We start from the raw sequence: 26,644 nt of genomic DNA on the forward strand, positions 1-26,644 counted from the left end.
CAGGTGAGCGGAGGGTTTCAGACAATCCCACATTCAAATTAAACGAGAGGGTGAAGCCTATGAACCCACAGGCCTACTAGGAAAACATGACTAAGACAGCAGGGTGACGAAGGTGACATGATGGTGCAGGAAAGTTGAAGCCTTTGAACATCTGCACCGACTCGCCCCATACAAGAATTCAATTTATGTAAAAACATAAGCTGACATTCATCCAACAGAGTGTAAAACACCAGATATTAATCACAAAAACACAAACCACAACATGCAGCAAGAACAAGCCTAGGTACGGAGTTTTAGAATTTGCATATGAGGATAAATAACTAAATAAATAATAAAATACCTTCTTAATTAAGATAAAAGGTTAAAGAACATGATATTGCAAAAATTAACCTACAGAGTTTCAGCAGTTTATTGGACTTATTCAGGGTTTATTGGATTTCTTTCAGGGGAAAGTAGCTAAGTCGTGCTCAAAAAGTCACTATAAGTCACCGGATGACGTCAGCTAATTTGCATATTCATTGTATATGTCGTTCCATTTGCATATCAAAACATGTTACATGAAGATGGAATAGAGTTTTATTAGAATAGAAAATAAGAGTATTACTTACTGAACATGGTGATCAGTGATTGGTCGTCGAGAACAATGGTGATCAGTGATTGGTCTTTGAGAACAGTGGTGATCTGTGATTGGTCATTGGGAACAGGGATGATCTGTGATTTGTCCTTGGGAACAATGGTGATCAGTGATTGGTTGGGAACAATGGTGATCAGTGATTGGTCCTTGGGAACAATGGTGTTCAGTGATTGGTCATTGGGAACAGGGATGATCTGTGATTTGTCATTGGGAACAATGGTGATCAGTAATTGGTCGTTGAGAACAGTGGTGATCAGTAATTGGTCATTGGGAACAATGGTGATCAGTAATTGGTCGTCGAGAACAGTGGTGATCAGTGATTGGTCATTGGGAATAATGGTGACCAGTGATTGGTCGTCAGGAAAAATAGTTGCTAGATTTGTTGCTAGAATAATTTTTTTTTAAAGTAATGTTGCTAAAGTCATCAAATCTACCAAGAAAGTCACTAAGATGGCAACACGTCTTGTACATTATATGGAAGATCTGGAACAACAAAACTATCAAACATCTCGCTGAAGAAAAGTAGTTTTGATTTTCTGAAAATGCAGAGATAACTGACGGGCAAAGACATGTTTGGAATTTACAAGAGTTAAAAGGAAGTGCTGCCACAAAACCCCAGAGGGATTGCAAATTGCTAAGATCAGAGTCAGGATTTCCTGTTACCTCCGTTGATCTATATACATTTTTTTTTTTAAATCAAAAAGGAGGCAAAAATCGGAAGTGTACTGTGTTGCGTTGCACTTTAATTCGTCTGGCAGAAAAGAGAGAAAAGCATCGTGTTTCCTGAAGCGTGTTACTGATCAAGACAAATGAGAATAACAGTTTTGCTTAATGGTGCAAGTGAAAGCTTAGTAGAGCTTATGTTAAGCGCTTTCCTGACATGGGAGTGGCGTTAAGAACAACGCAAAACAAGTGTTCATCTCTTTTTAAAACACAACTCATTTATTTGCTTGATTTTATAACATGATTGAAGTGATAAACCACCACCACCAAAAAAAAAAAAAAAGTTTGCTACTTGTGCAGTGCTTTTTCCCTCTCATTTCTTTTCGTTTTATTTTCAAGGACATTTCCTGTGGATGCTTATAGATCCAATTGCAAGGAACTTATCAGAAGACGGTGGAAAAACATTACTTAAACCAGTGTTTATGAAACGATAAGGCCGGAAATAGTTCAGAGCTGAACACTTTTCTTCTTTTTTAAGACTGTTTCACATTTAAAGATGTCTATTTAAGGGAAGTTAATATTGAGATATGATGATTTCACCACATGAATTTGCAAACAGCACACACACACACACACACACACACAGACACACACACAGACAGATGTACTGCACACACAACCTTGTGATCACACCATCACATGATGTTTTTCCTTCTCTGTTGCTTTTTTAAGCCTTGAGACTGAAGGTGTGACGAGGATGGAATAAAACAGTAAAGTAAACAACGACGAGGTGGTGTGATAAAGAGGAGTTACTGTTACCAACCCGAAGCTGATTATATTCCTATAGCAGCACAGGAACAGATTTATTCCTCTTAATTAAAGAATGACACATCATACATTTATTTGTTTATAGTTACAACAGCGTTATGGACAGTCCGTGAAACAAGTTCCTGTTATCATTTTATGTTACAGCAGCCATAAAAAGTCACCAGCCTTTGTTTTTTCTCTCTCTTGAACCTTATCATGTTACCAGGAAACCGGAAAACATAAACTTTTCTGTCCTGGAAGATTTACTGCTTGTTACAAAGTGCTGAAACTGGAGACTCCTTCCCTAAAATCTAAAATGAATAAATGTCTCCTTACAGAAAATGTTAAAACAGAACCCTTGAAGATGGATTTATTTCATGAACCTTATTTACATACTGCTTTCTATTCCTAAAATTACCATCGAGAGAACACAGTAGGACTGACTTGACTTTGGTGCTTGGACCCCTAAATATAATAAACTTTGCAGTCTGAACTACTGTCAGAGCTGCTGTTATAGAAAATTCTAATCCAGTATTCACCAGAACTGTGATGTAAATACAATAATACAAACAATAAATAATATAATACCTAATATAATATAATATAATATAAATTATCATTAGTGAAACTGCAAGTAATGGTATTAATGAACAAAATTAGCAAGATGTTAATACTTATTGGAGGAAAACTCCACCCTCAAACACATTTCATATGTTTATATTAAAATATTTCTGATGTGTTTAATGATTCTGGGGCTTTTTTTAAATAGTTAATGCTGTATTTTAATTATTCCCGTGAGAAGTTATCGGTCTGATGATACCGGGATACGTTGTTATCGTTATTGCTATTGCTATTTAAGAGGAGAAAAAAAAATACAACAATCTTAAATAAGGGCCCATTTAGCTCCTAAAAACAAAAGAGAAAGTTTAACGCACTTTTTCCAGTGACGTTTAACGTCATATTAAGAAGAAGTCCAGTGTATGGTGGCTGAAACATCTTGGCTAGTTAGCGATGTACGAGATGACGACGGTATTAGCGTGAAAGTGAAAGCTTTGGAAGTTGAAACAGATGAGCTGGTGAGAGAGCTGGACAGACTAAAGCATTAAAGCACCGCTGCATCACTCTCTTTAGGTAGAGATGAAGAGAGGGCTAATTCACACTGCACTATTAACAGATCAGCATTGTGGGTATTGTCTGAAACCGTTCTACATTAAAGAAACTAAAAAAAAACTTCATTACCAAATAAATCTTGGACGTTGAAGATCACTTGCGGAATGTTATCAAGAAGATAAGAGTAAGTAGGTCATCTGTTGAAAAACTATGCTAATAACTAATCAACTAATCTGAAAGTGTTCTATTTTTGAGAAACACATTTTTGAACTAGCCAAGTGGGCTTGGCTGAAGACACTACCTAGCTAGCTAAGTTAGCCAATTGTTATTGGAGTAACTAGCTAGCTAGCTAGGTCATGTTCATCAATATATGTTTATAGCTAGTTAGCTATATAGCAAAGATTCCCAATACACATTATCCTGAGCCTAACCTATAATCAGCTGTAGCACTTATATATTTAACAAACATCAAAGTTTATTATAGAGCTTTTGCACTGTAAAGCATAACATCGAAAGATCTAGCTAGCTATTCCAGCTCACTCAGCTAGCTAATGGCTTAGTCATACATGTTTCTGCAGCTGAAAATGCTGATATTTCCACAGGCTCACATTTCCTTTGAAACATTTGAAACCGAAGATGTTTATCTGTCTCCACTGTCTCAGACGTTGCTGCTAAGCATTTTGGCATCCAACGTTCTAACACCCTGACTTTCAGCAGGATTTATTTTGAAATTTAAAATCTGCACATCTTTTACAGTAATTGCTTTAAAGAATGTCATCTTCTGGGGTTAAATGCATTTTTTTTACTCAAAATAATCAAAATTATAAATAAATGTAATGAAGTTGCATATTTCTATGAAAGTAAAAGTACTATGTTTAAATGATACTTTAAATGCACTCAAGTCCTGTAACGAGACTAAATGGCCAAAAAAAAAAAAAGGCCACTAAATGGCCAAAAGTTTGTGCACCCCTGACTATCACACCCATATGTGGTTCTTCCCCAAACTGTTGCCACATGTTTAGAAGCACACAATTGTATAGAATGTCTCTGTATGCTGTAGAATTACAATTTCTTTTCACTGGAACTAAGAGGCCAAAACCTGTTCCAGCATGACAATGCCCCTGTGCACAAAGCGAGCTCCATGAAGACATGGTGTGTGAAGGTTGGAGTGGAAGAACTCGAGTGTCCTGCACAGAGCCCTGACCTCAACCCCACAAATCCCCACAGCCATGCTCCAATATCTAGTGGAAAGACTTCGCGGAAGAGTGGAGCTTATTATAACAGCAAACAAAGGGGCAATAAATCTGAAATGGGTTGTTCAAAAAGCACATATGAATGTGATGATCAGGTGTCTGCAAACTTTTGGCCATATAGTAGTGTAGTTTGCTAATTTCCACCCCTGGTAGTAATACAACCTGACTGACCTGTTATGGTGAGGATGACTGCGCCAATGATCATGATGAAGGTCTGGAGTGTATCGGTGTATATCACAGCAGCTAAACCACCTAGTAAGAAAAATTGGGATGAAATTGTTAGAAAGAAATGCACTATTTCTATTTTTCTGAATATGTTTCTCTTAAAACAGATAATTACACATAATTTCTCTTTAAACAGATATTACGCATCATATCTACAACTATAACTCCTTTCTGACGTGTGTGTGTGTGTGTGGGTTGTACGATTGCGCTCCTGAAGTGGCGTACCGTTTTTCTGCAGTGACTCAAACACTGCATGGGAGTTTCCAGACGTTTTATATATGAATGTCAAAAGGATCACAGCTTAATCCAATGACAGTTGAATAAAAAATACATTCACAGCCTTTAACTTGCCCTGCATTCCAGTACTATTGTTAACATGTCCTCATTGACTCATTACTCGGAAGTGTTTATTAACCGTGGAACAATTGGCCGTTCACATCACAAGCGGAGGAGTGTGTAGCAAGGAGAGAGAGTGTCATCCATATCCTTTGAGTCATATATCGGAGTGCGAATTAGCTAGCTAGCAAGCTGGATTGATAAACAATGTAGCTAGCTACGTACTGTAGAATGAACTGATTTATGATACTAATAAATGTTACTTCTGTTGTGATGTATATTCAGTTGGAGTACTCATCTACTATATGTAAAATCGAAAGAACATTGGAAGGATAATTGGAAATTTATGTACTGTGTGGTGGACGGCGAACGGACCAACAGCAGAATCTTGTCGCCGTGTCTCCATGTGGGTTGTAAGGAACTTGATCAGAAAAAAAAGCTATTTTTGGCGGTATTTTGGAAAAGTCAACAGTGAGGTAACTGTCCAACTATACACCGTGACTAATGACTATTTTTAAACATGCAAAACATGATGAATAGTCTGCTGCACTGATTTTGTGGTGATATACTTATACATTCCTTAAATAGCTATAAAATTCCTGTTTGTTAAAGGTTTTGCATGAAAGCGAAAGTTTGTTAGGCGTGTTTGACAAGGTGGAGTTTTTCTTAAGTGATAAGATCACATGATGTAAAAGTGCTACTCAGAGCACTAAACGCTCAACTACCTCTGTAGTAATAATGTTCTGCCTGAATGACTTCAGATATTACACATTTGGTTCAATGCGACATTTCAGCCACTGACTTTATAATATATCGGAAACTGGAAAACAAACAAATGCCCGATATTGAGCATTTACTAAATAGCTAAGGACGAAGCCCATTATGACCCATTCTGTACGACTAAACTTTAAATTTTATTATACATAGTTATATTGTTTCTACGGGTTTCTTATTGTTTTAGTTTCTTATTATTTAGGAAATAGGAAATAGGAATTTTCTGACACTCCCAATTCGCCAGCTGCCTGGCATGCTAACACAGATCGGTACATGCTAATCACACCAATTATCTCTTTCTTTTCAAAACCTTCAAGCCTTGCACCGAACATCTGAATGTCTGTATCTTAATCTTGTTACAGTGGCACCTGTAAAGGGGTGAGATTTATTAGGCAGCAAGTGAACAGTCAGTTCTCGAAGTTGATGTGTTGGAAGCAGGAAAAATGGGCAAGTGTAAGGATCTGAGCGACTATGACAAGGGCCAAATTGTGATGGCTAGACGACTGGGTCAAAGAATCTCCAAAACAGCAGGTCTTGTGGGGTGTTCCTGGTGTGCAGTGGTTAGTACCTACCAAAAGTGGTCCAAAGAAGGACAACCGGTGAACCAGTGACAGGGTCACGGGCTCCCAAGGCTCATTGATGCGCGTGAGGAGCGAAGGCCCTTCTGGTCCGATCCCACAGAAGAGCTACTGTAGCACAAACTGATAGAAAGGTGTCAGAACACACAGTGCAGTGCAGCTTGCTGCGTATGGAGCTGCGTAGCTGCAGAGCGGTCAGAGAGCCCATGCTGACCCTGTCCACCACCCAAAGCTCCTACAATGGGCATGTGAGCATCAGAACTGGACCATGGAGCAATGGAAGAAGGTGGCCTGGTCTGATGAATCACGTTTTCTTTTACATCATGTGGATGGCCCGGTGCGTGTGCGTCACTTACCTGGGGAAGAGATGGCACCAGGATGCACTATGGGAAGAAAGTAAGCCGGCGGAGGCAGTGTGATGCTCTGGGCAATGTTCTGCTGGGAAACTTTGGGTCCTGGCCTTCATGTGGATGCTACTTTGACACGTACCACCTACCTAAACATTGTTGCAGACCAAGTACACCCTTAATGTCAACGGTGTTCCCTAATGGGAGTGGCGTCTTTCAGCAGGATAATGCTCCCTGACACACTGTAAAAATTGTTCAGGAACGGTTTGAGGAACATGACAAAGAGTTCAAGGTGTTGACTTGGCCTCCAAATTCTCCAGATCTCAATCCGATCGAGCATCTGTGGGATGTGCTGGACAAACAAGTCCGATCCATGGAGGCCCCACCTCACAACTTACATCACTTAAAGGATCTGCTGCTAACGTCTTGGTGCCAGAAACCACACACACCTTCAGAGATCTTGTGGAGTCCATGACTCGACGTATTAAATAAGTAACGGTGTAAATAAGTAAGCAAGTAAGCAAGTAAGAATTAAGTAAAAATCTATAGGTACGTTAAAGTCAGTTAAAAATAATCAAGAAGCTTAAAAAATAACTAGTATTTAACAAGTTAAATAAGGAAGCAAAATGTAATTGCTATGGGTAAAGCGTAAGTTTTGGCACCCCTCACCTGCAATAGTGTAGAATGCTGTGACCACCAGCATGAGGACGGTGGAGAGGTAAAGATTCCAACCCAAACACACCTGAATAAACAGGGCCCCAGAATACAGGTCTGTCTGCATACACACACACACACACACACACACAGATATAGATATATGTGTGAAATGCGTTGTCTGTACATGTGTAGGTATGATGCCAGATATGTGTGATGCCAGATATGTATGTGTGTGTGTGTGTGTGTGTGTGGACACTCACTGAGATTTTGGTAAACACAGATAACATCAGACTGAGAGCTGACAGGTACATGCGAATTCTCTCTCCACCAAACCGCCGACCCAGATACTCGGGCATCGTGACAATCTGAGAGTGTGTCAAAGAGAGAGAGAGTGTGTGTGTGTGTGCGTGTGTGTGTGTGTCAGAGAAAGAGAGACACAGAAAGTGTGAGAGAGTGAAAGAGAGGGAGAGAATGAGTGAATAACTTCATTGTTTCGAATTAAGCATTTCTACATGCAGGCCCAGTGTGTGTGTGTGTGTGTGTGTGTGTGTGTGTGTTAGAGCTTCAGACATACCCCAGAGGACACATACACTGGGACAAAGATCCAGGCCAGGGCCAACAGTACATAGGTTGCCTAGAACGAAGAGCGTGTTTGTGAGTGCTTTAATAAACAAACCGGCCTTTGTCGCCCCCTGGTGTTCACAATAATAATGGCACCCTATAGGTTCACACTCCGAGGTCATGCTGTTATCAGAAAATAATCAACAACAAGGTGGTGTGATGAAGCAAAGGTACTGTTACCACTCAGAAGTTGATTATTTTCCAATAACAGCATGCTCTGAAGTGTTTTATTCCTCTTATAAGACATCTGAATATAAAATGATTAATAAATGAAAAGTGTGAGAGAGATCTGAACTGATGACGAGACTCACGTTCCATTCGAACCCTGCCACAGCGATGCCTCCTGCTGCCCCGGTGCCGGCCAAACCGATAAACAGTCCTGATCCTTCACTACTGGCAAACAGAGACGCTCCGATCTACACAACACACACACAGAGTTGTATCTATCTAATATATATACAAAATTCTATCTATCTATCTATCTATGTGTGTGTGTGTGTGTGTGTGTGTGTGTCTAATTACACTATACTATCTACTGTAGCTGGATAAAAAAGTCAAGAAGTTTGCCTTGGTTCACCAAATCTAAATTTCAGTCATACAAATGTTTTGTTTTTTTTTCAAAAATGCATTTTTGGATGCATTCAGAATTTCAAGTAATAATTTCTAACACAAAATCCTTACATTATTAATAGTTAATATAGAATGTATTCAATGATCTATTAATGAATTTATTTACATATCAGGAAAAACATTATTTAAAATATATTTGAGTCCAGATCATTCTTTCAGTCAGTATAATAATCTCACAGCTCTGATATTTTCATAATTAATGTAGAAGTATAACATTTATTTATTTATTTATAGGAAAATCAGTTTATTCATTCTAGGCATATAATAATCTACAACCTCTGAATTTTCATAATTTATATAGATGTGGGCATTTTATTTATTTATGTATTTGTTGTTTGTTTATTTACGTGCAAGAAAAAAAGTCATATAAAATATATTTAAGCGCAAATCTTGATAGAACAAAGTTGATGGTTAATTAATAAACTTGAATTAAAGGCTGTTTTGTGTTCATCTGAAAAATGATAGCATGCTAAACTAATGTGTTTTTTTGTTTTTTTTTGGAAAAATGGGAGAAATCAGCCACAGATTCAAAATTTTCACCCAAAACAAGGTTTAAATGTGTTTAGAAAATATTAATTATTGTTATTATTATTAATCTGCTGAACGCAGAAATATAGTTTAAAAATTAAAACACCAGACCTCACGCTGATTATTTCTTAAACGTTTTATTTGTATTTATGCTAAATTTATTTGCAATTTATGTTAAATGTTCTTAAATAAAAAGTAAAATAATAATTATTAACATATGTTTGTTTATTAAAGAATAACTATTAGTTTTAGTTCTGAAATATCAGGAGCATTAGGGACATTTTATTTCTTAGATGTTAAATAAGGAATAAAACACTTTGGGGGTGAGTTGTTGGAGGAAAATGATCAACAACATGGTGAAGTTACTGTTCCAGACTGAAGTGGATTATTTCTCCCTAACAGCACGTCCCAGAGTGTTTTATTCCTCTTACACCACAGCAATTTGCCAATCATTACAGTGTTTATGAATTAAAGAACTAAATGTCGTATTTTTCCTACGAACAACTTGTTTATTAACGATTTAGCTGAAGGTGGACATAACATTCAGTAGCATGGTATTGTAGTCAAAATAAATCTTGAATATTTATGACAAAGTATAAGATTGAACACTGAAAATCGTTTAAGTTAATAAAGAGTAAACACACAATAAAATGTAATAATATTTGAAAATTTTTTTTGTTCGTTTTTTTTTTTTTTTGCTATGAACTTGTGTACTGTTAACATTTGTAGCTAGAATGTTAGTTGTGTATCCATGAATGTAAGAAATGTTGTTAGTCAATGAAAATCTAATTATTGCTTAAAAATCAGTGTTAAAATGTGAATCTTTACATTTTCTTCACGTTGGTACGATCACAAATATTAGCGATGTTTAATAGCAATTTGGAAAGTTCTGAAATTTTTTGATGGGTTTTCTCTTACCGGCCACCAGGCCATGTCTCTGCCAGCCAGGAAGTAGCCATTAAGAGTGTTTCTGCTTACTCTGCAAGATGACTAACACACACACAAACACACACACACACACAATTCACAAGTTTTTCAGTATTACTCATCAGTACTGTATTGAATCCAAAAGAGTTGAATCAACAGTCATAGTAAAATGAAAATTAGGTGTGACTATCACTTTGGAATTGCCAGGAGAGTGGACACACACACACACACACACACACACACACACACACAGAGTGTGTACGTGTCAATCAGACTTTCTTACCCATATTCCAACAGCAACATTGAGCAGAAAATATGCGCCGATCACGATGATATCAGAAAAACTGAAGGACTGCGAGAGAGCGAAGAACTTCGTGGTGGCGTTTGACTCCATGACCCATCCACACACTCGACGACACACACGTGAAATGGAAGGAGAGGGAAAAAACGGAAGGCGAGAGGGAGGGATACGGCTGAATTGATGATTAAACGCATCAGTTTAATGAGGCGACTGTGTGCTTACATAAGAGACAGAGAGAGAGAGGCAAAGAGGCTGTGGTGCTTTTGTTGGATTTGGGAATTTAGGTTTGAATTTGGTCTCACACACACACACACACACACAAATACACACACACACAAACACACACACACACATCAGGTGTGTCCCCCCAACACCTAATGTGGTTGACGGAGTCGAAAGAACACCGCGAGACACTGTTAACAAGGTCAATGATTGACTCAGATGCACTGGTGCTTACCCATTACACACAAACACACACACACACACACACACACACCATTAACATTAATCTTACAAGACACACACAAACACGCATCATCTATTTGTTCTAGGCAACAGGACACTTGCAGGTTAAATTGGAACATTTTTACATACAATTTCACAATAAAATTTGATTCTAAAATATATTTTACAATTGTAAACTGGATTCAGGGATCTGCTGCGCGTGACATCAGATGAATTTGACTTCCTCGTCGGCTGTTTTTCAGCGCTGCGCTCACAACTTGCCATAGAAAGTGCAGCTTATTGCTTTATTAAATCGTGGATTTTGGTTGAGCAGGACGACATTCATAACGTCACCAAACAAAATGGAGTTGAGAGACTAGCAAACTTGACTAGCTAGTGAATTTTTAGAGTAAACCCGTAATCATCAAGCTTACAGTCTAGTAGCATGTTTTGAGCCGTTTTAGACGTACTTTTGTTCAATTGTGTTTGATACAGCAGGTGTGATTCCCGTCGTCACGGAGGACCACACAGAAGAGCTAATATCATTAACCAGGGTTGCCAGGTTTCAGCACAAAATATCCAAAAACCATACAAAAAAAAACAGGGATTTGAAAAACAAGACATTTTTCTTCCTAGACAAGGTCACTGTGGTGCGCATGCATTTCTGATGTACGGACTTTTTCCCTCCATAATCCCTCTTTCCCAATCTTTACTGTAGATCTTACAATAGAAGTGCTTCTGTACGTCATACACACGATGTCTGCACTTACACTTTGCCTTTGTTTGCAAAAATGTATGATTTATTTCTACTATAAAACAAGATCTCGGTGGTCATGGAGTATTTTTAATTCAGACCAATTTGACATTAAAAAAAAAACGTCTTTTGTTTTGGAGGGGCAGCGTGATTCCTGTCCCAATGGACCCCTATTAGTGTTTGTTGCAGTTCCTACTTTTGACCACTAGAGCAATAATAACTCTATAGAGATTAATGGGGCAGCGTGTACGCTAGAATGGTGAATGTTTTTATTTTTTAGAGTTTACAGTGTATGGAGATGTGAAGGAGGAAGATTAATATCTGCTGAACAGATGATGTACAGTAGTGTACTATACTGTATGATGTGGCTCTACCTCACCTTTAATGAGGTGTAATTCTTAAAATCACCACCAGGGGTCGCGCTAATGTAAATCCTCTACAGGGAAAGATGCAGGAGTGATGTAGGTTAGAGGCAAGCTCAAATTAGACATGCGCTCCAATTCTGCGTGACACCGTTACATCCTTAAAGTGAAGGATTTTATTTATTTATTTATTTATTTATTTATTATTATAATCAAAGGAGAGTCTGCTTGCTGGTGTGCTTGATTGCTGATTCATTAGCATTGGGCAAAGGAAAGGCATTCATTTCAATCAGTGATTAAACATTACTAGACACCGGGAGCGCGCACAAACACACACACACACGCACACGCGCGCGCACGCACACACACACGCACGCGCGCGCTCGCCTCTAATATTAATCTGTCAAGATCATGCGGGGAAACGGGGCTATTTGGTCACACCCCCCCTGCTGCAGCACCATAAATTTAAGCAATCGCACACACACACACACACGCACATGCACACACACACAGCATGCACGCACATGCACGCACGCACTCACTCACGCACGCACGCACGCACGCGCGCGCGCGCGGATTACAACCTCTCCAGCGTCCGTCCGTCCGCGCGCACAGCGCATCACATCACATCCCATCACATCTGCCCGGATGTTTACGTAACAACACCGTCGCCTTAGACTGGGGTCAGAAACCGGAGTAGGCACAGCGCTACGACACTGTAGTATTTATTTATTATTTCTTCTTTTTTTTTTTTTTTTTTTGCAGTAATGTCCTTTTAACCTGGAGACGACCGCGACATTCCTTCATACGGGATTTTTTTTTTTTTTATTCTAATCGCGCGACCACATGTAGCACATGCTTTATTATTATTATCATTATTATTATTATTATTATTAGTAGTAGTAGTAGTAATAAAAAAGCGGTAGGCGTGTTCACACAGCCCGGATACCGAGTTTCCCCGGTGATGGAGGACGCGGGTGGAGCGGCTTCAGCGGCGCCGTGGCGGTGGCCGAGCCCTCGCGCGAGGATGCTCTGGATGTAGAGGACGCCGCGCGCGCTTGTGTGTGTGTGTGTGTGTGTGTGTGTGTGAACAAAATATGGGGAAAGATCAGGAACTCTTGCAGGCGGTGAAAACTGAAGACCTGCTCACGGTGCAGCGGCTACTGCAGAGACCCAAACAGGGCAAATCCAGTGAGTGGTCACTCACACACACACACACACACACACACACACACGCCCATCCGTACAGGCCATGGTGCATGCATGTGCGTTTCCAGCAGTGTTTAAATGATCACGTGCAGCCTGGCATTAACTGTGGAGAAATGAGCGGTGAATTTGCTCCTGCAGTGTTGAACTGTCGCTTGAGGTGTTGCATGAGCTGTCAATCAAACCAGCAAAGAGTTGAGTTGAGTGTTGAATTGCCTTGAACGGTGTAGAATTCACAGCGACAGTGTTGGATTCAGAGTTTCAGTGCTGAATGAGCTGCTTAGAGTGTTGAATTTGTTAGAATTGAATTTAGATGTGCAGGACTGTATTCACACTTACAGTGTTGAATTAATGCTTACAGTGTTGAGCTATTAGCTCCCTAGTGTTGAAGTTCTTACAGTGCTGAATTAGATCCTATAGTACTGATTTCATGCTTACAGTGTTTAATTAATGCTTACTTTGTTGAATTAGCTCTTAGTGTTGAATATCCTACAGTGTTGAATTAGCTCTTACAGTACTGAAGTTTTTAGTGTTGAATTAGCTCCTATAGTACTGAATTAGCTCTTATGGTGTTGATTTTTAGTGTTGAATTAGCTGTTACAGTATTGAAATTCTTAGTGTTGAATTAGCTCTTACAGAGTTCAATTAGCTCTTACAGTACTGAAGTTTTTAGTGTTGAATTAGCTCCTACAGTACTGAATTAGCTCTTACAGAGTTGAATTTCTTATAATGTTGAATTTCTTAGTGTTGAATTAGATCCTACAGTACTGAATTAGGTCTTAGTGTTGAATTTACAGTGTAGAGTTAGCTCTTACAGCATTGAATTAGCTCTTACAGTGCTGAATTAGATCCTACAGTACTGAATTAGGTCTTAGTGTTGAATTTACAGTGTAGAGTTAGCTCTTACAGCATTGAATTAGCTCTTACAGTGCTGAATTAGATCCTACAGTACTGAATTAGGTCTTAGTGTTGAATTTACAGTGTAGAGTTAGCTCTTACAGCATTGAATTAGCTCTTACAGTGCTGAATTAGATCCTACAGTACTGATTTCGTGCTTACGGTGTTTAATTAATGCTTACCTTGTTGAATTAGCTCTTACAGTGTTGAATATCCTACAGTGTTGAATTAGCTCTTACAGTACTGAATTTTTTTTAGTGTTGAATTAGCTCTTACAGTGTTGAAATTCTTAGTGTTGAATTTCTTAGCGTTGAATTAGATCCTACAGTACTGAATTAGGTCTTAGTGTTGAATTAGATCCTACAGTACTGAATTAGCTCTTATGGTGTTGAATTAGATCCTACAGTACTGAATTAGCTCTTATGGTGTTGAAATACCTTGTACAGTGTTGAATTTAGACTTAGCTTTAAATGAGCTGTTAGTGTTTAATTGACTCTTACAGTGTTGAATAAGTTCCTACTTTGTGACTTATTTCTTCCAGTGTTGAGTTAACATATACAGTGTTTACGTAGCCCTTACAGTGTGTAACGATCACTTGCATTGCATTAACATGAAAACATTGCATTAACATTATATCAAAACAAAGAGTGTTGAATTATCTGTCACAACATTCAATTCACAGTGCAGAATTCTTACCGCTCTTAGTGTTTATTTCAGTCTCGCAGTACTGAATTACTTTAGTGTTTTTCAATCTTACAGTACTGAATTATTTCTTAGTGTTTATTTCGATCTTACAGTACTGAATTAGTTCTTAGTATTTTTCAGTCTTATAGTACTGAATTAGTTCTCAGTGTTTATTTCAGTCTCACAGTACTGAATTAGTTCTTAGTGTTTATTCCAATCTTGCAGTACTGAATTAGTCCCTAGTGTTTATTTCAGTCTCGCAGTACTGAATTAGTTCTTAATGTTTATTTCAGTCTCGCAGTACTGAATTACTTCTTAGTGTTTTTCAATCTTACAGTACTGAATTATTTCGTAGTTTTTATTTCGATCTTATAGTACTGAATTAGTTCTTAGTGTTTATTTCAGTCTTGCAGTACCGAATTAGTTCTCAAAGTGTTGAAGTCACTTGTACATTTTCACTTCTACACCACTGAGTGAACACATACAGCACTGATTTCACTCAAACCGTATTGAATTAAACACCCCACGTGTTGCTGTAATTCTTGCAGTGCCAAATGAACAGCAACAGTACTGAATTTAACACTCAAAAGCGAATCATCGTTGGTTTAAAATTTTGGTTTCATTTTAAATACTAGGTTTCATACACATTTCCAGTAGCGTCCCTCAAGGGTTTAGACCACGATTTCTTTCTTTCTGTGTGTACGTGATTGAGAAATAGAATTAATTCAACACTGTAAGAGTTTATTCAACATAGCTATAGGTGTTAAGAGTGTCACAGACTAAACGCCATCCATGCAATCGCTTCTTACAATCGATATCATTGTGATAATACTGTGTGTTGGTCCAGATGATAAGCTAGAGAGGGATGGGGGGGGTGGCAGGAAGGGGATTATGGGTAAGAAGGCACCAGATGTCCATCGTAATGAAGTGTTTGAACTGTATGAGTGGAGAGAGAGATCAAGAGAGAGAGATCAAGAGAGAGAGAGAGAGAGAGAGAGAGAGAGGGGCTTCATTTGACATCAATGCAAAATTGATTCTCATTTTTTATTTTCTTTACATAGTTATATTTATTAATACACACTGTTCACACAGATTACACAAATGAGCCCAAAAGTGAATGCACACACACACACACACACACACACACGTCTATAATTGAAATACAATTACCACCTTCAGTGCCGGGTAACATCCCAGGTGGTAGCAGAAATTGCTTCCTGCCATGGAAGGAGGAGCTGCTAGAAATGGAAGCAGGGCATTCTGTGTGTGTGTGTGTGTGTGTGTGTGTGTGTGTGTGTGTGTGTGTGTGACAGCCCTGCTTAAAAAGCTCATCCCTGACACATGAAAAATCGGTGTCACCTTGAGCATGTTGAAAGGTCAGACATGATTTGTAAACAAAAGAGAACACGTGTCCGAGGATGACGCTGTAATTTGTTCAAAATTACATAAATACTTCACTAGCAAAAGTCAGCGTTCGCCTTAGAGAAAGAAACGTGTGTAATTTCCTGTAAGGACGTGTTTATTTAACATTTATGGAAGGAGTCTCCAGTATCAGAGCTTTGTAACAGTCAGCTGCATCTTTCAGTTTTCCCAAATCTTCATGACAGAGGAGTTTACGCTTTTTGGCGTTTTCTTGGTAACATGACAAACTGCGCTTTTTTTTTTGTTGTTGTTGTTGAGAGCAAAACAGAGAGGCTGGTGAGGGAACGACTGTTTATAGCTGCTATAACGTAAGTGAGAACAGGAACTTGTTCTGTGAAATTCCACAGCATTAAATGAAACACGCTGATTATTTTCTTATAACAGCACAACACCGTGTGTTTTATTCCTTGAATTTAACACAACTGCTACTATGTTAGCTTGTACTGAGAAAGCTAGCATAGCTAGTTATCAAATTAGCAATAGGAAGCAAGTTAATGTTTTGTGATTTTTGGTTATTTTAAATAAGGATTAAAACACTTCGGGGTGTGCTATTATAGGAAAATAATCAACGACAGGGTAGTGTGATGAAGCGGAGTTACTGTTAGCACCGTGTAGTTGATTATTTTCAATAACAGCACAACCTGAAGTGGTTTGTTCTTGTTACACCACGGCAAATTGCCAACAGTTGCAATATTTTATTTATTAAAGAACGACACGTCATACTTTTTATCCGTTTATAGTTGCGTTTAATGATGTGGAACTTAAGCGAAACTATTTAGTTCCTGTTCTCACTTGCTGTTGAAGTAGCTTCCTTCCAAACATTAATGCAGAAATAGTGATTATATTTCTTCTATGATGTCTGAGATGTCTTATAACTGATTCTCAATGCTGTTTTGAATTTGTTTTGCCACAGGTTCGTTTTCGAGTCATTGTTTCATTGTTTGTGTCTTCCTGGGCACCATGTGAGGTCCATCATCCATCCCGTAACATCGATCCCTGTGGAGCTGCTCTAGTCTAACGTCTCATATTCTTAGACTGATTTAAATTCAGCTCTGGATGCTTACGAGCCTGGGGTCATTTCATTCGCTGCTTTTAATTTCATTATGCTTCTGATTTCCATCTTTTTCCTTTCAGTCTGTTCACTCTGAAGTCCACGTGAAATGTCAAATGAGCAAAAGCAGGTTAAGTTTCCGGTTCTAATTGAATCACAACCATAATAAGTATATCTAATCGTTCATAATTAATATTACTACTCCGTTTTACGCTGTGTTTGTTACAGCCTATTTGTTATCGTGCACTTAGGAGACCATTGAGATGTCGATGCGTTGATACACAGCAGTATATAGAGATGACAAAATAAAGGAAAAAATCTAAATGAGTGAGTGGAGGAACATCATACAAACGTAGTGATTGATAAAGTTGAAAGAGAGTTTGGACAGTTCAAAGTGCTTGGACCCCTCATTAAAAAACCAAATGGTCTACAGATATGTGGTCAGATGTTTCACCATATTTTCAACACGTGAGAAACTGGAAGTGTGGCAACACCAAGAGGCCTGAATGCGTGACCAGACCCGCAAACCTTTACGCATTTTGCGTAGGAACTCCGTATTTTAACATCGCAATACGCTGCTATGAGTTATTACTCAAAATACACCTTCCCCTTAATAACAACATCAGGTGATCCAATCCATGTGTGAATCTGGAATGATTGACAGTTGCGTAGGTGTTTTGAGCTCTGTTATATAGATTGACTGACTGGAAGCTCCGCCCCCTTCCCACTATCTCGCATTAGTAATCCCTCACCTCCATTTTCTTGTTTGAACCATGTGCTGACGTGGCGTCCTTGGTTTCTGTCACAGTATATGAAGAATGTTTTGCACTCATTAACGTGAAATAAAAATCTATCAGTGTGTGTCCTACTTAGCTAACATTAGACAAGTGTATAGCTAACATCAGTTAGCTATATTTATTAGGGATGCCATAGAATACAGTATGTTCGGCTGAAGTGTCAAATCTAAGACTTTACAAATAATTTTAAAGGTAAAACTAATTAGAAAGTGATTAAAAGTGCTCTTTGCTTTGCTGTGCCAGTCAGCATGGTCAATCTCGTCACTGAGGAAACTGGAGTGTGCGTATATATAGGGTTTTACCGTAACCGCCAGGTGGTTGGGAGCTGTACGTAACATCGGTTTCTTAGAATCGGAAGAAAGAAAGAGCGCATGTAAACTTTTCTAGAGTCTACATTGTAACTAAAACAGATGGGCACTAGCTTTTTTCCCCTAAGCACCTGGAGCTTACCGTAAAACCTCATATATATGCGCAACACAGTTTCTACTTGAGACAAGCAATTGAACCACAAACATGAACACGTGATATTATTCATATTTCAATATTTCCTCTTGCTATGATAGAGCTTGCAGACAGAATGCTTCTCATCTGGTTCTTTTTATCATTTTAATTTATAAAATCGAAAACATGCCCACGTTGTCGCTGTCGAAGCAGAGGACTATTAGTATTAGTTCGTCAATTATTTGATTCCGATAGCTAGCTTAGCTAGTTTCTAATGTGCACAAAGCATGTTTGCTAGCGTGTGTCTTGAGGTTTTGATATGTGGTTACATAATTTATTATTTTTTTATCACGACTTGCTTCACATGCTTGTATTTGAATTATTTTTAAAGGAATATTTTAACAAAACATTGTAAATTTTATATGTATGTGTATGTAGTGAACAAGCTTGAATGAGGAGCTGAAGTCGAGACACCAGACGTGTCTGGACTCACACACAATCCCAACTGGTTTGCTTGTATGGACTTGACTAAAATATCATTTAGAATAAAAAGAATATTTAGAACTAAATATTTTAATCTGCTGGTACTTTAAATATGGTACCATTTTCCCCCAATGACATGCCTTTTTATTCCATTTGTGCGGCTCTGACAGAAAAAGACCGGGTTTTACTCAGGACAGGCTTTTACTGTTCTTAATGCGAATTTCCCCTCATCAGCATGTATCTGTTTGTCCAAGTGCATCCTCTCAGGGCCTCTGCACAGTGTGTGTGTGTACATGTGTGTGTGTGTGTGTGTGTGTGTGTGTGTCAGCGTACAGAGTGATCTGGACATTCCAGAGCAAGGCGAAAAGTATACGCCAGAGCGCATCAACTCGACGAGCCATGAAACATCAATGCACTCGTGAGAGAGAGAGAAGAGTGAGAGAGAGAGAGAAAGGAGAGAGAGATAAAAGAGAAGAGAGAGAGAGAGAGATAAAAGAGAAGAGAGAGAGCACCACCTGATTTACTGAGGGGAAATTTGACCAGAAACAATATTTTTAACAAACAAAAAATTAATTTTAGGTGAAAAATGTAATTTATATAATGATTTGATATGATGTATATTTCATATGATATAATGGTATAGTGTCTATACGCTGTAACATATTTTTTATATTTAAAAAATTATTTATAAAAAAATAAACACTATAAAATTGAAACACTAAGGAGAAAAATTTGACAAATTTTTTAGAAAAAATATTAACAATTTACAATTTTAAAGATTAAGTACAACATTTTAACAGATTAGCTACTTCCAATCAGTTTCTAATTAAAATGTATTAAAAAAAAATATCACAATAGCCACAATATCTCAGAAAAGTATTGTGATATAATTTATCGCCTAGCATTTTCAGAATGCCACAGTTGATAATTAATTAATTAATTAATAACAAATAGATATCAACTGAAAGCTTAGGTAAAAAAAAAAAAAAGCGTAACACGGTAAGAATATCAACTAGATCAAGAGTAATCGACTAAATCTGTGAAAGATGTCCAGCTACATAAAATTCCTCGTTTATAAATGTCCGTGTAAGCGATGAAGACGACTGAATGGTGACTGCAGTTCCTTTTTACAGCGTATCTGGTGATTATTACTTCATGGTTATAAACACGACAGTTTGAAGTGGTTATTTTGTTTTACGTTACTTTCACGTTACTTTTTCATCCTGAACAAATGAAAAGTTACCAGATAACAAATAACGTTAATGGTATTGCTAATTCGCAAATGATTAAGAAAGAAGAAATACACCTCTTTAGTGTTTGTAAACAGAAATACATGCGCACGCAACCTGGTTGCAAAAGACGTAACGTTTTACGATCACGACGTTGTAAGTTGTAAGTCGTAAGGTGCAAGGTAGCCTTGATCAAAGTTAGCTAGATAAACATTTCCATTACAGGCAACTGCTCTAACTCGTAGCTTTATCTAGCTAATTTCATGATGTAAATTTTAGCCAAGCTACGTACTGTAGTTTTGTTAAAGCAATATAAAATAGCTGTGTTAGCTAACTAGCAAGCTAAGCCTGTTAAATTTTTAGTGAGCAAGCCAAATTGTACTGATATGATAATTAGCTACTTAGCGGAGACGAAACGGATGCTGCAAAAACGGAGCAATTCGGATCAGTTATCCGTCTTAATTGCGATCGTCTCCTGTCGGCTCGGAAAGGTTTATGAACAAATTTATGATGTCACAGCGATGTCTCACACTCACGGTCTATAAAGTGCTCATGTAAGTGTGCAGTTAAGTGTGAGGTTTTATTTTCTCCGAATAAATTTACTTCAGTTAAAGTTTAAATTTCTCTCTTTTTTTAAGCAAATTAACTAAATTTGTTCACAACTTTATTTTGTAAAGCCCAACTTTACCGAGGGTGCCAATACTTCTGGCTCACACAGGCATGTTGAAGCGTGTGATGGTGATGTGAGTGATGTAACTGGGTGAGTGATGCAAGCAAGAGCGAGGAGAGAAATTGGCTCAGTGTATCTCTGTTGTCACACACTCGACATGAAATCGACACGTGCGTCACATATGAGGTCAGGCAAGTGGAAAAAGTGATTATTGTGCCACATTCTCACACACACACACACACACACACACACACACTCATGCGTTCTCCTCAGGCTATTGCTACTCTAACTAGACCCCCATTAAATGAAGTGTGTGTGTGTGTGTGTGTGTAAATATATTCATGCTAAAATTATGAAAATGCTATTAATAATTTGAATTAAAATATAGAAAAGTTGTAAACAAATAAAATACATTCATTAAATATTGATTTAAAAATAATTAAAAAGTAAAAAAATATATATATATTTTATTTATATTGTTTGTTTGTATGAAACAACAGCTTTAGAGCGAATAAAATAAGTAATAATGTTAATGAAAAGATATAAAAGTTAGAAAACTAATAAACCCAGAACAATTGAAAACCTGGAATCTTAAAAAGCTTAAAGTTTAAAGTCAATTTAATGTAGAAAGTTTCTCATAAAAGAAAGAAGGAAAAAGAAGTGAAAAAGGAGGAATAAGGAGGAAAAAATAAAGAAAGAAAGAAATGAAAAGAAAGAAAGACAAAAGAAAAAAGGAATTTGAAAAGGGAAAATAGACAGATAGATAGATAAAAAAGAAAGTAAACAGAAAAGAAAAAGAAAGGGAAATGAAGGAAATAATGAAATGAAGGAAAAAGAAAGAACAAATAGACAAGGAAGAAAGAATCTACTAAAGAAAAAAGGAAGAAGAAAAAACAAGAAATGAAGAAGAAAGAAAGAAAGAAAAGGGAGTGAAAAGGAAGAAAGAAAGAGCCCAAGAAACAAAAAAGGAAAAAGAAAAGCAAAAAGAAAGAATGCTAGAAAGAAATGTAGCAATAGACATGCAGGATAAGAGAGAAAAGTGTAAAAATAAACGAGAAAACAGATTTAAAAGAAAACAATACACTTTCTCCACATCACGCAGGACATGATTACATTTATAGCGAAAGGATCTGAGAATAGAGGGAGTGTGTGTGTGTGTGTGTGTGTGTGAGTGTGTGTGTGTGTGTGTTGTTGAGATTACAGCACTTGTCCCAGATTGTTCCGCAGAGGAGAGATTAAACGTCTCTTCAGATAAAAACAGAAGCAGGACACAGTAAGTGCTGAATTCTGGATTCTGATTGGTCAGGAGGCGTTCAGTCTTTTTCTATAACAGCAGCGCAGGTTTATATTAACGCGCTCGTTATGATACGTTATCGTTTCTATAGTAACCGCTCATTCACAGAGACTTAAAACAGCTAATCGCTGATAAGGTGAAGTTTCCTGCAAGGAGATGTTTATTGAACATTTATGGAAGGAGTCTCCAGTGTCAGCGCTTTGTAGCGGTCAGAGGAAGCGAGGGAGTCCCTGTTGCTATAGAAACCACAACGTACTAGAATGAACGAGTTTATAATAAACCTGTGATTCGAGATTCAGACGGAACTACAGTCAGAGGAAATGCTGTTATAGGAAATGAATCAACACCTCGTATCGTGCGTTCAGATCCAAACCTCAGTTCAGGATCATCATCATCGTCGTCGTCGTGATGAAGGTCAAGGTTTCCATGGAAACTATCTCCTAGGAGCGTGTAGTGATAAAGATATGAATAATTTATCACGTCTGACTGTTTCCCAAACGCCTCACGCCGAGTGTGCATGTGTTCAGGTGTGTGTGTGTGTGTGTGTGCATGTGCGCGCGCGTGTGTGTGTGTGTAAACTTTCCTTTCGACGTTATACAACTGGCTCCTCCTACTTTGCGTCACCATAGAGATGTAGTACTCCATGTTAAATGTTGCTGTTTTATTTTTCATCAGGTGTTTTAAGCCCTTGTGTGTGTGTGTGTGTGTGTGTGAGAGAGAGAGAGAGAGAGAGAGGAGTAACTCATTGTGTTTATAGGAGTGTAATTGATCCAAAATATCTCTTTGTAAAGCTATTAAACATTTTCATTTAAAAAAAAAAAAAAAAAAAAGCTCGTAATGAGCTAACGGATGCTAATTAGTTTCAAATTAATTAATCTGAAATCACGGAGTGTGAAGAATGCTCGTTAACGCACACGGACTGGATTCATGAGCATGTTAAATATAATAAAAGCATTATTAACAGTGCATACACTAGGCAAAATAATCACACACACACACACACACACACACACACACACACACACACACAATACTTTTTCATTGTGTAACGCAATATCTTCCAGCATTTACATATTTTTCCAATCTTCTTCCCTCCACACAAATACACACACACACACACACACACACACACACACACACACACACCATCCCTCTCGTTTTCAGTCTCACACTCCCTCTGAGAAAGCTGCCATCTGGACCACTCTCATTTTGCACACACACACACACACACACACACACACACACCAAATCTGGCATGCTGCGTTCACATCTGGAGACTAGAGCGATTGGTAACGGAATCTGATTCTTAAATATAAAATGCATTTCGTTACAGACCGTCGGGCGTTTTTACTCTAGTGGAACCATTTAATATATGTGTGTGTGTGTTTGTGTGTGTGTGTGTGTGGGGCTAATAACTAGCTGTGATGCAAGTTTGGTACATGTGTAATTACTAGAGAGCTCTACCTGCTGCTTTAGGATTCCCTACAGTGAAATTTCATCAACACTTTTACAAGCGCTAGCGTTTTTATTTTTGATACGCAAAACACAACGGAATAGCTAACGGGTAATAAAGACGGAAATTGCGTCGATGTTATGAGAGAATTTTTTTTTTTCTCTCCGGGACTAAAATTGTAGCCTGATTATAAATAGAGAACTAAATAAGTAACATCAACGTGCTTTAAAGACGCCGCAAAACGTTTTTTTTAGAAACGAATTGATGTTTAGAAATAAATTACATCAGTCTTGCTGAAAAACATTACGATTATTGTTAAATTAACAGATGATCTGTTTGTAGTAGCAGCGTAGTAGCTATTAAGCTAATAAAGACATTTTTACGTCCAAGATTTTACGTCATTTTACGCCTTGAAGATTTTCTCTTAGATTTTTTTCTCGAGTGAAAATATGACTTTTTTTTACAGCATTAACAAAATGGCTTCCCCTCGTTATTGAAATAGCACTTGATCCAGCACATGTTATTATTCTGCATTTTATTTGTTTATATCTTGCTCTCATAGTTAATTGTAGCTACAAGATACTAAAATGAGGTCATGAAATCATAATTGAGTATTTTATCACGGTTTTAATTTGCTATTTTGATTTGTCTGATTAACGGAATAATAAAATTTTTGTTAATTTGATACGCTCTCCTGTAAAGAAAGAAAGCCCACGGGTTGAAGGATAAGCGGACCGAGCTACAGTTCACAATTTATTTACAATTAGCAGAAATGACAGATAAAATCAGTTAAACCAGTTATCAGCTATGAAGATAATTCATCGTAAGTCTTAGTGGAAGTGTGAGATTATGGGAATCTCGTGTCAAGTAACGAAGGCTTACTTTTATTTTGTTCCCGTTTCTGTCATTCAGAGCTCCTGGGTTCTGCCAAGCGGATCAACGTGAATTTTCAGGACACAGACGGGTAAGTTTGGTTCAGACACACATACACACAAACAGGTGACAAATTAAAGGAAAAAACAACATAACGTGTATTAGTTCATTGATTTTGGGGCCGTAACAAGTCTCCAGAGCAGCTTTAATGCTCTTTTGCATCGATTCATCAAAACATTCACCAGTGAGTCAGCGTACCCTGCGCTTAGGGGGCGGAGTCATCCTGGAAGAGACCACGCCCATCAAGATAGAAATGTTTCATCGTAGTATAATGGTGATCAATCGGAAGGAAATTGTATTGTTTTAGAGGATGAGTGGATGCAAAATATGGCAACAAAATAAATAAATGCCCCCCGCAGAATAACAGAACTGTCAGTTTTCCTTTAATTTGTCAACTATGAGCAGCTACGACGCTGAAATTACTAATTATCACGACAACTTCTGAAGGATTATTTTTACTATTAACTGTTAATATTCGACAATATAGATTACGTTTACGTAGTGCCTCTGTGTTGCTATATTTCAAAATTAATGTTAGCTAATGTCTAAAATTTTAACTGCATAAAATTACGCTTTCTTTATTTAAATAATAAATTTAATTAAATAACCACCTAGAGATATTTGCATATTGCTAAGTGATATTTAAAGGTTTTTTTTTTTATATATATATATAGGCGAGAGTTAAAAAAATAAATAACAGTCTTTGGTGACATTGCGCTTGAGTTATATTTATTCTTTATTCTGTTGCAAAGATATTTTAATGAGCAAAAAAATAATTTGTGATCTGAATAGAGCTGCATGTCCAAGCTTGTAGCTGAAGTCATCGTCAGCAGCCTGTATTAAAACCTTTCCTCTTTTTAAAGTGCGAGATAATGAAGTGGTCAACACGTAGCTTGTGTTGAATGCTGATGTGAAAATTACATTTCCTTCTCGAGAACGAGACGTGCGCAGTAAGTGCTTAGTGCACTCTCGTTTTGATACTAATATTAATTATAATTTTAATTAACTAAATTTAATTAACTTATATAATTAACTAATATTAATTATAATATCAATATTAATTAATTATATAATTTATAATCTTTTATATTCTATATATTCTTATACACACACGTTTATTTTAATACCGTCGTATATTTTTATGTATATTTTTCCTTATATTTAATATTTTTCTATATTTTCTTTATTTATGTCAGAACAGTTTTATAAAGAATTTCACTGCAAGTTGTACTGTGTATGGTTATGCATGTGACAAATAAAATTTGAATTTGAATTAATGTAAACATTTTTATTAAAAAAAAAATGATTTTAACGTTAAAACATTTCTTTAAAAAGGTCAGAAAGCAGTGCAAGGTGTCTAAAAGACCCTTCTCCAAGAATGCACGTAAAAGCCAGTCCAAAAGTATTAAAATTTTCTGAAACAGTGATTCCGGCTGCGATTTATATATCAATGCGCTCGTTCTAATACGTTATGGTTTCTATAGTAACAGCTCATCCACAGGGACTTCAAATCGTTGATGTGGTGAAGTTTTCTGTAAGGAGATGTTTATTTTACATTTATAGAAGGAGTCTCCAGTGTCAGCGCTTTGTAACCATCTTCAGGACAGACGAGTTTACGCTTTTTGTCGTTTCTCGGTAACATGACAAGCTTTATTTTTGGTTTCTCTTGTTTGTTTTGTTTTGTTAACTTCAAAATAGAGAAGCTGGTGAGGGAGCGAATGTTTATAGCTATGGAAATGAGGCTTGTTTTGAGGACGTTACACAACATTAAATGTAGCTATAAACAGATAAAAAGTGCAAGTCGTTTGGAGATGGGCTGTTAAAGGATAATAATCAACTTCAGGGTGTTAACAGTAACTTCTCTCACATAATAAGTGTTTAATGGGTTAATGAATGGATGAAGGATGTACAGTGTGTGTGTGTGTGTGTGAGAAGTTCTTATTAATGGAAGTAGGTCAGAGTCTGGTGCTCAGTTTGTCAGTTGGGGAGAGGAGAAAGCACAAACAAAGCACTGTGTGTGTGTGTAAAAAATTGCAAAACTGCATTTGTTAAAAAAGTTACATGTGTGTCTGTGCATGTGTGTGTGTTTGAGAAGAAACAAAACTGTGTGTATGTGAAAAAATTGCAAAACTG

General features: G+C 37.4%; 2 protein-coding genes across 3 annotated transcripts in view; one reads left to right on the plus strand and one right to left on the minus strand.

The window, feature by feature from the left end:
- Window positions 1-10,572, minus strand: part of slc5a10 (solute carrier family 5 member 10) — a 40,849-nt gene extending 30,277 nt beyond the window's left edge. The window contains exons 1-7 of the mRNA XM_034300143.2: window positions 10,374-10,572; window positions 10,082-10,153; window positions 8,317-8,421; window positions 7,959-8,018; window positions 7,645-7,749; window positions 7,397-7,502; window positions 4,639-4,719 (exon numbers count right to left, since the gene is read on the minus strand). Of these exons, the coding sequence (XP_034156034.1) occupies window positions 4,639-4,719; window positions 7,397-7,502; window positions 7,645-7,749; window positions 7,959-8,018; window positions 8,317-8,421; window positions 10,082-10,153; window positions 10,374-10,484 (640 nt within the window). The 5' untranslated portion in view covers window positions 10,485-10,572. The remainder of the gene's footprint in view (window positions 1-4,638; window positions 4,720-7,396; window positions 7,503-7,644; window positions 7,750-7,958; window positions 8,019-8,316; window positions 8,422-10,081; window positions 10,154-10,373) is intronic.
- A 1,799-nt stretch (window positions 10,573-12,371) lies between these two features.
- Window positions 12,372-26,644, plus strand: part of si:dkeyp-9d4.3 (caskin-1) — a 32,759-nt gene continuing 18,486 nt past the window's right edge. For both annotated transcript variants that reach the window (XM_034300421.2, XM_053230190.1), the window contains exons 1-2: window positions 12,372-13,142; window positions 24,491-24,542. In XM_034300421.2, coding sequence (XP_034156312.2) covers window positions 13,049-13,142; window positions 24,491-24,542 — 146 coding nt within the window. In that variant the 5' untranslated portion in view covers window positions 12,372-13,048. The remainder of the gene's footprint in view (window positions 13,143-24,490; window positions 24,543-26,644) is intronic.

This window comes from Pangasianodon hypophthalmus, chromosome 26, assembly GCF_027358585.1.
Source record: "Pangasianodon hypophthalmus isolate fPanHyp1 chromosome 26, fPanHyp1.pri, whole genome shotgun sequence".
In the NCBI taxonomy this organism is placed as follows: Eukaryota; Metazoa; Chordata; class Actinopteri; order Siluriformes; family Pangasiidae; genus Pangasianodon; species Pangasianodon hypophthalmus.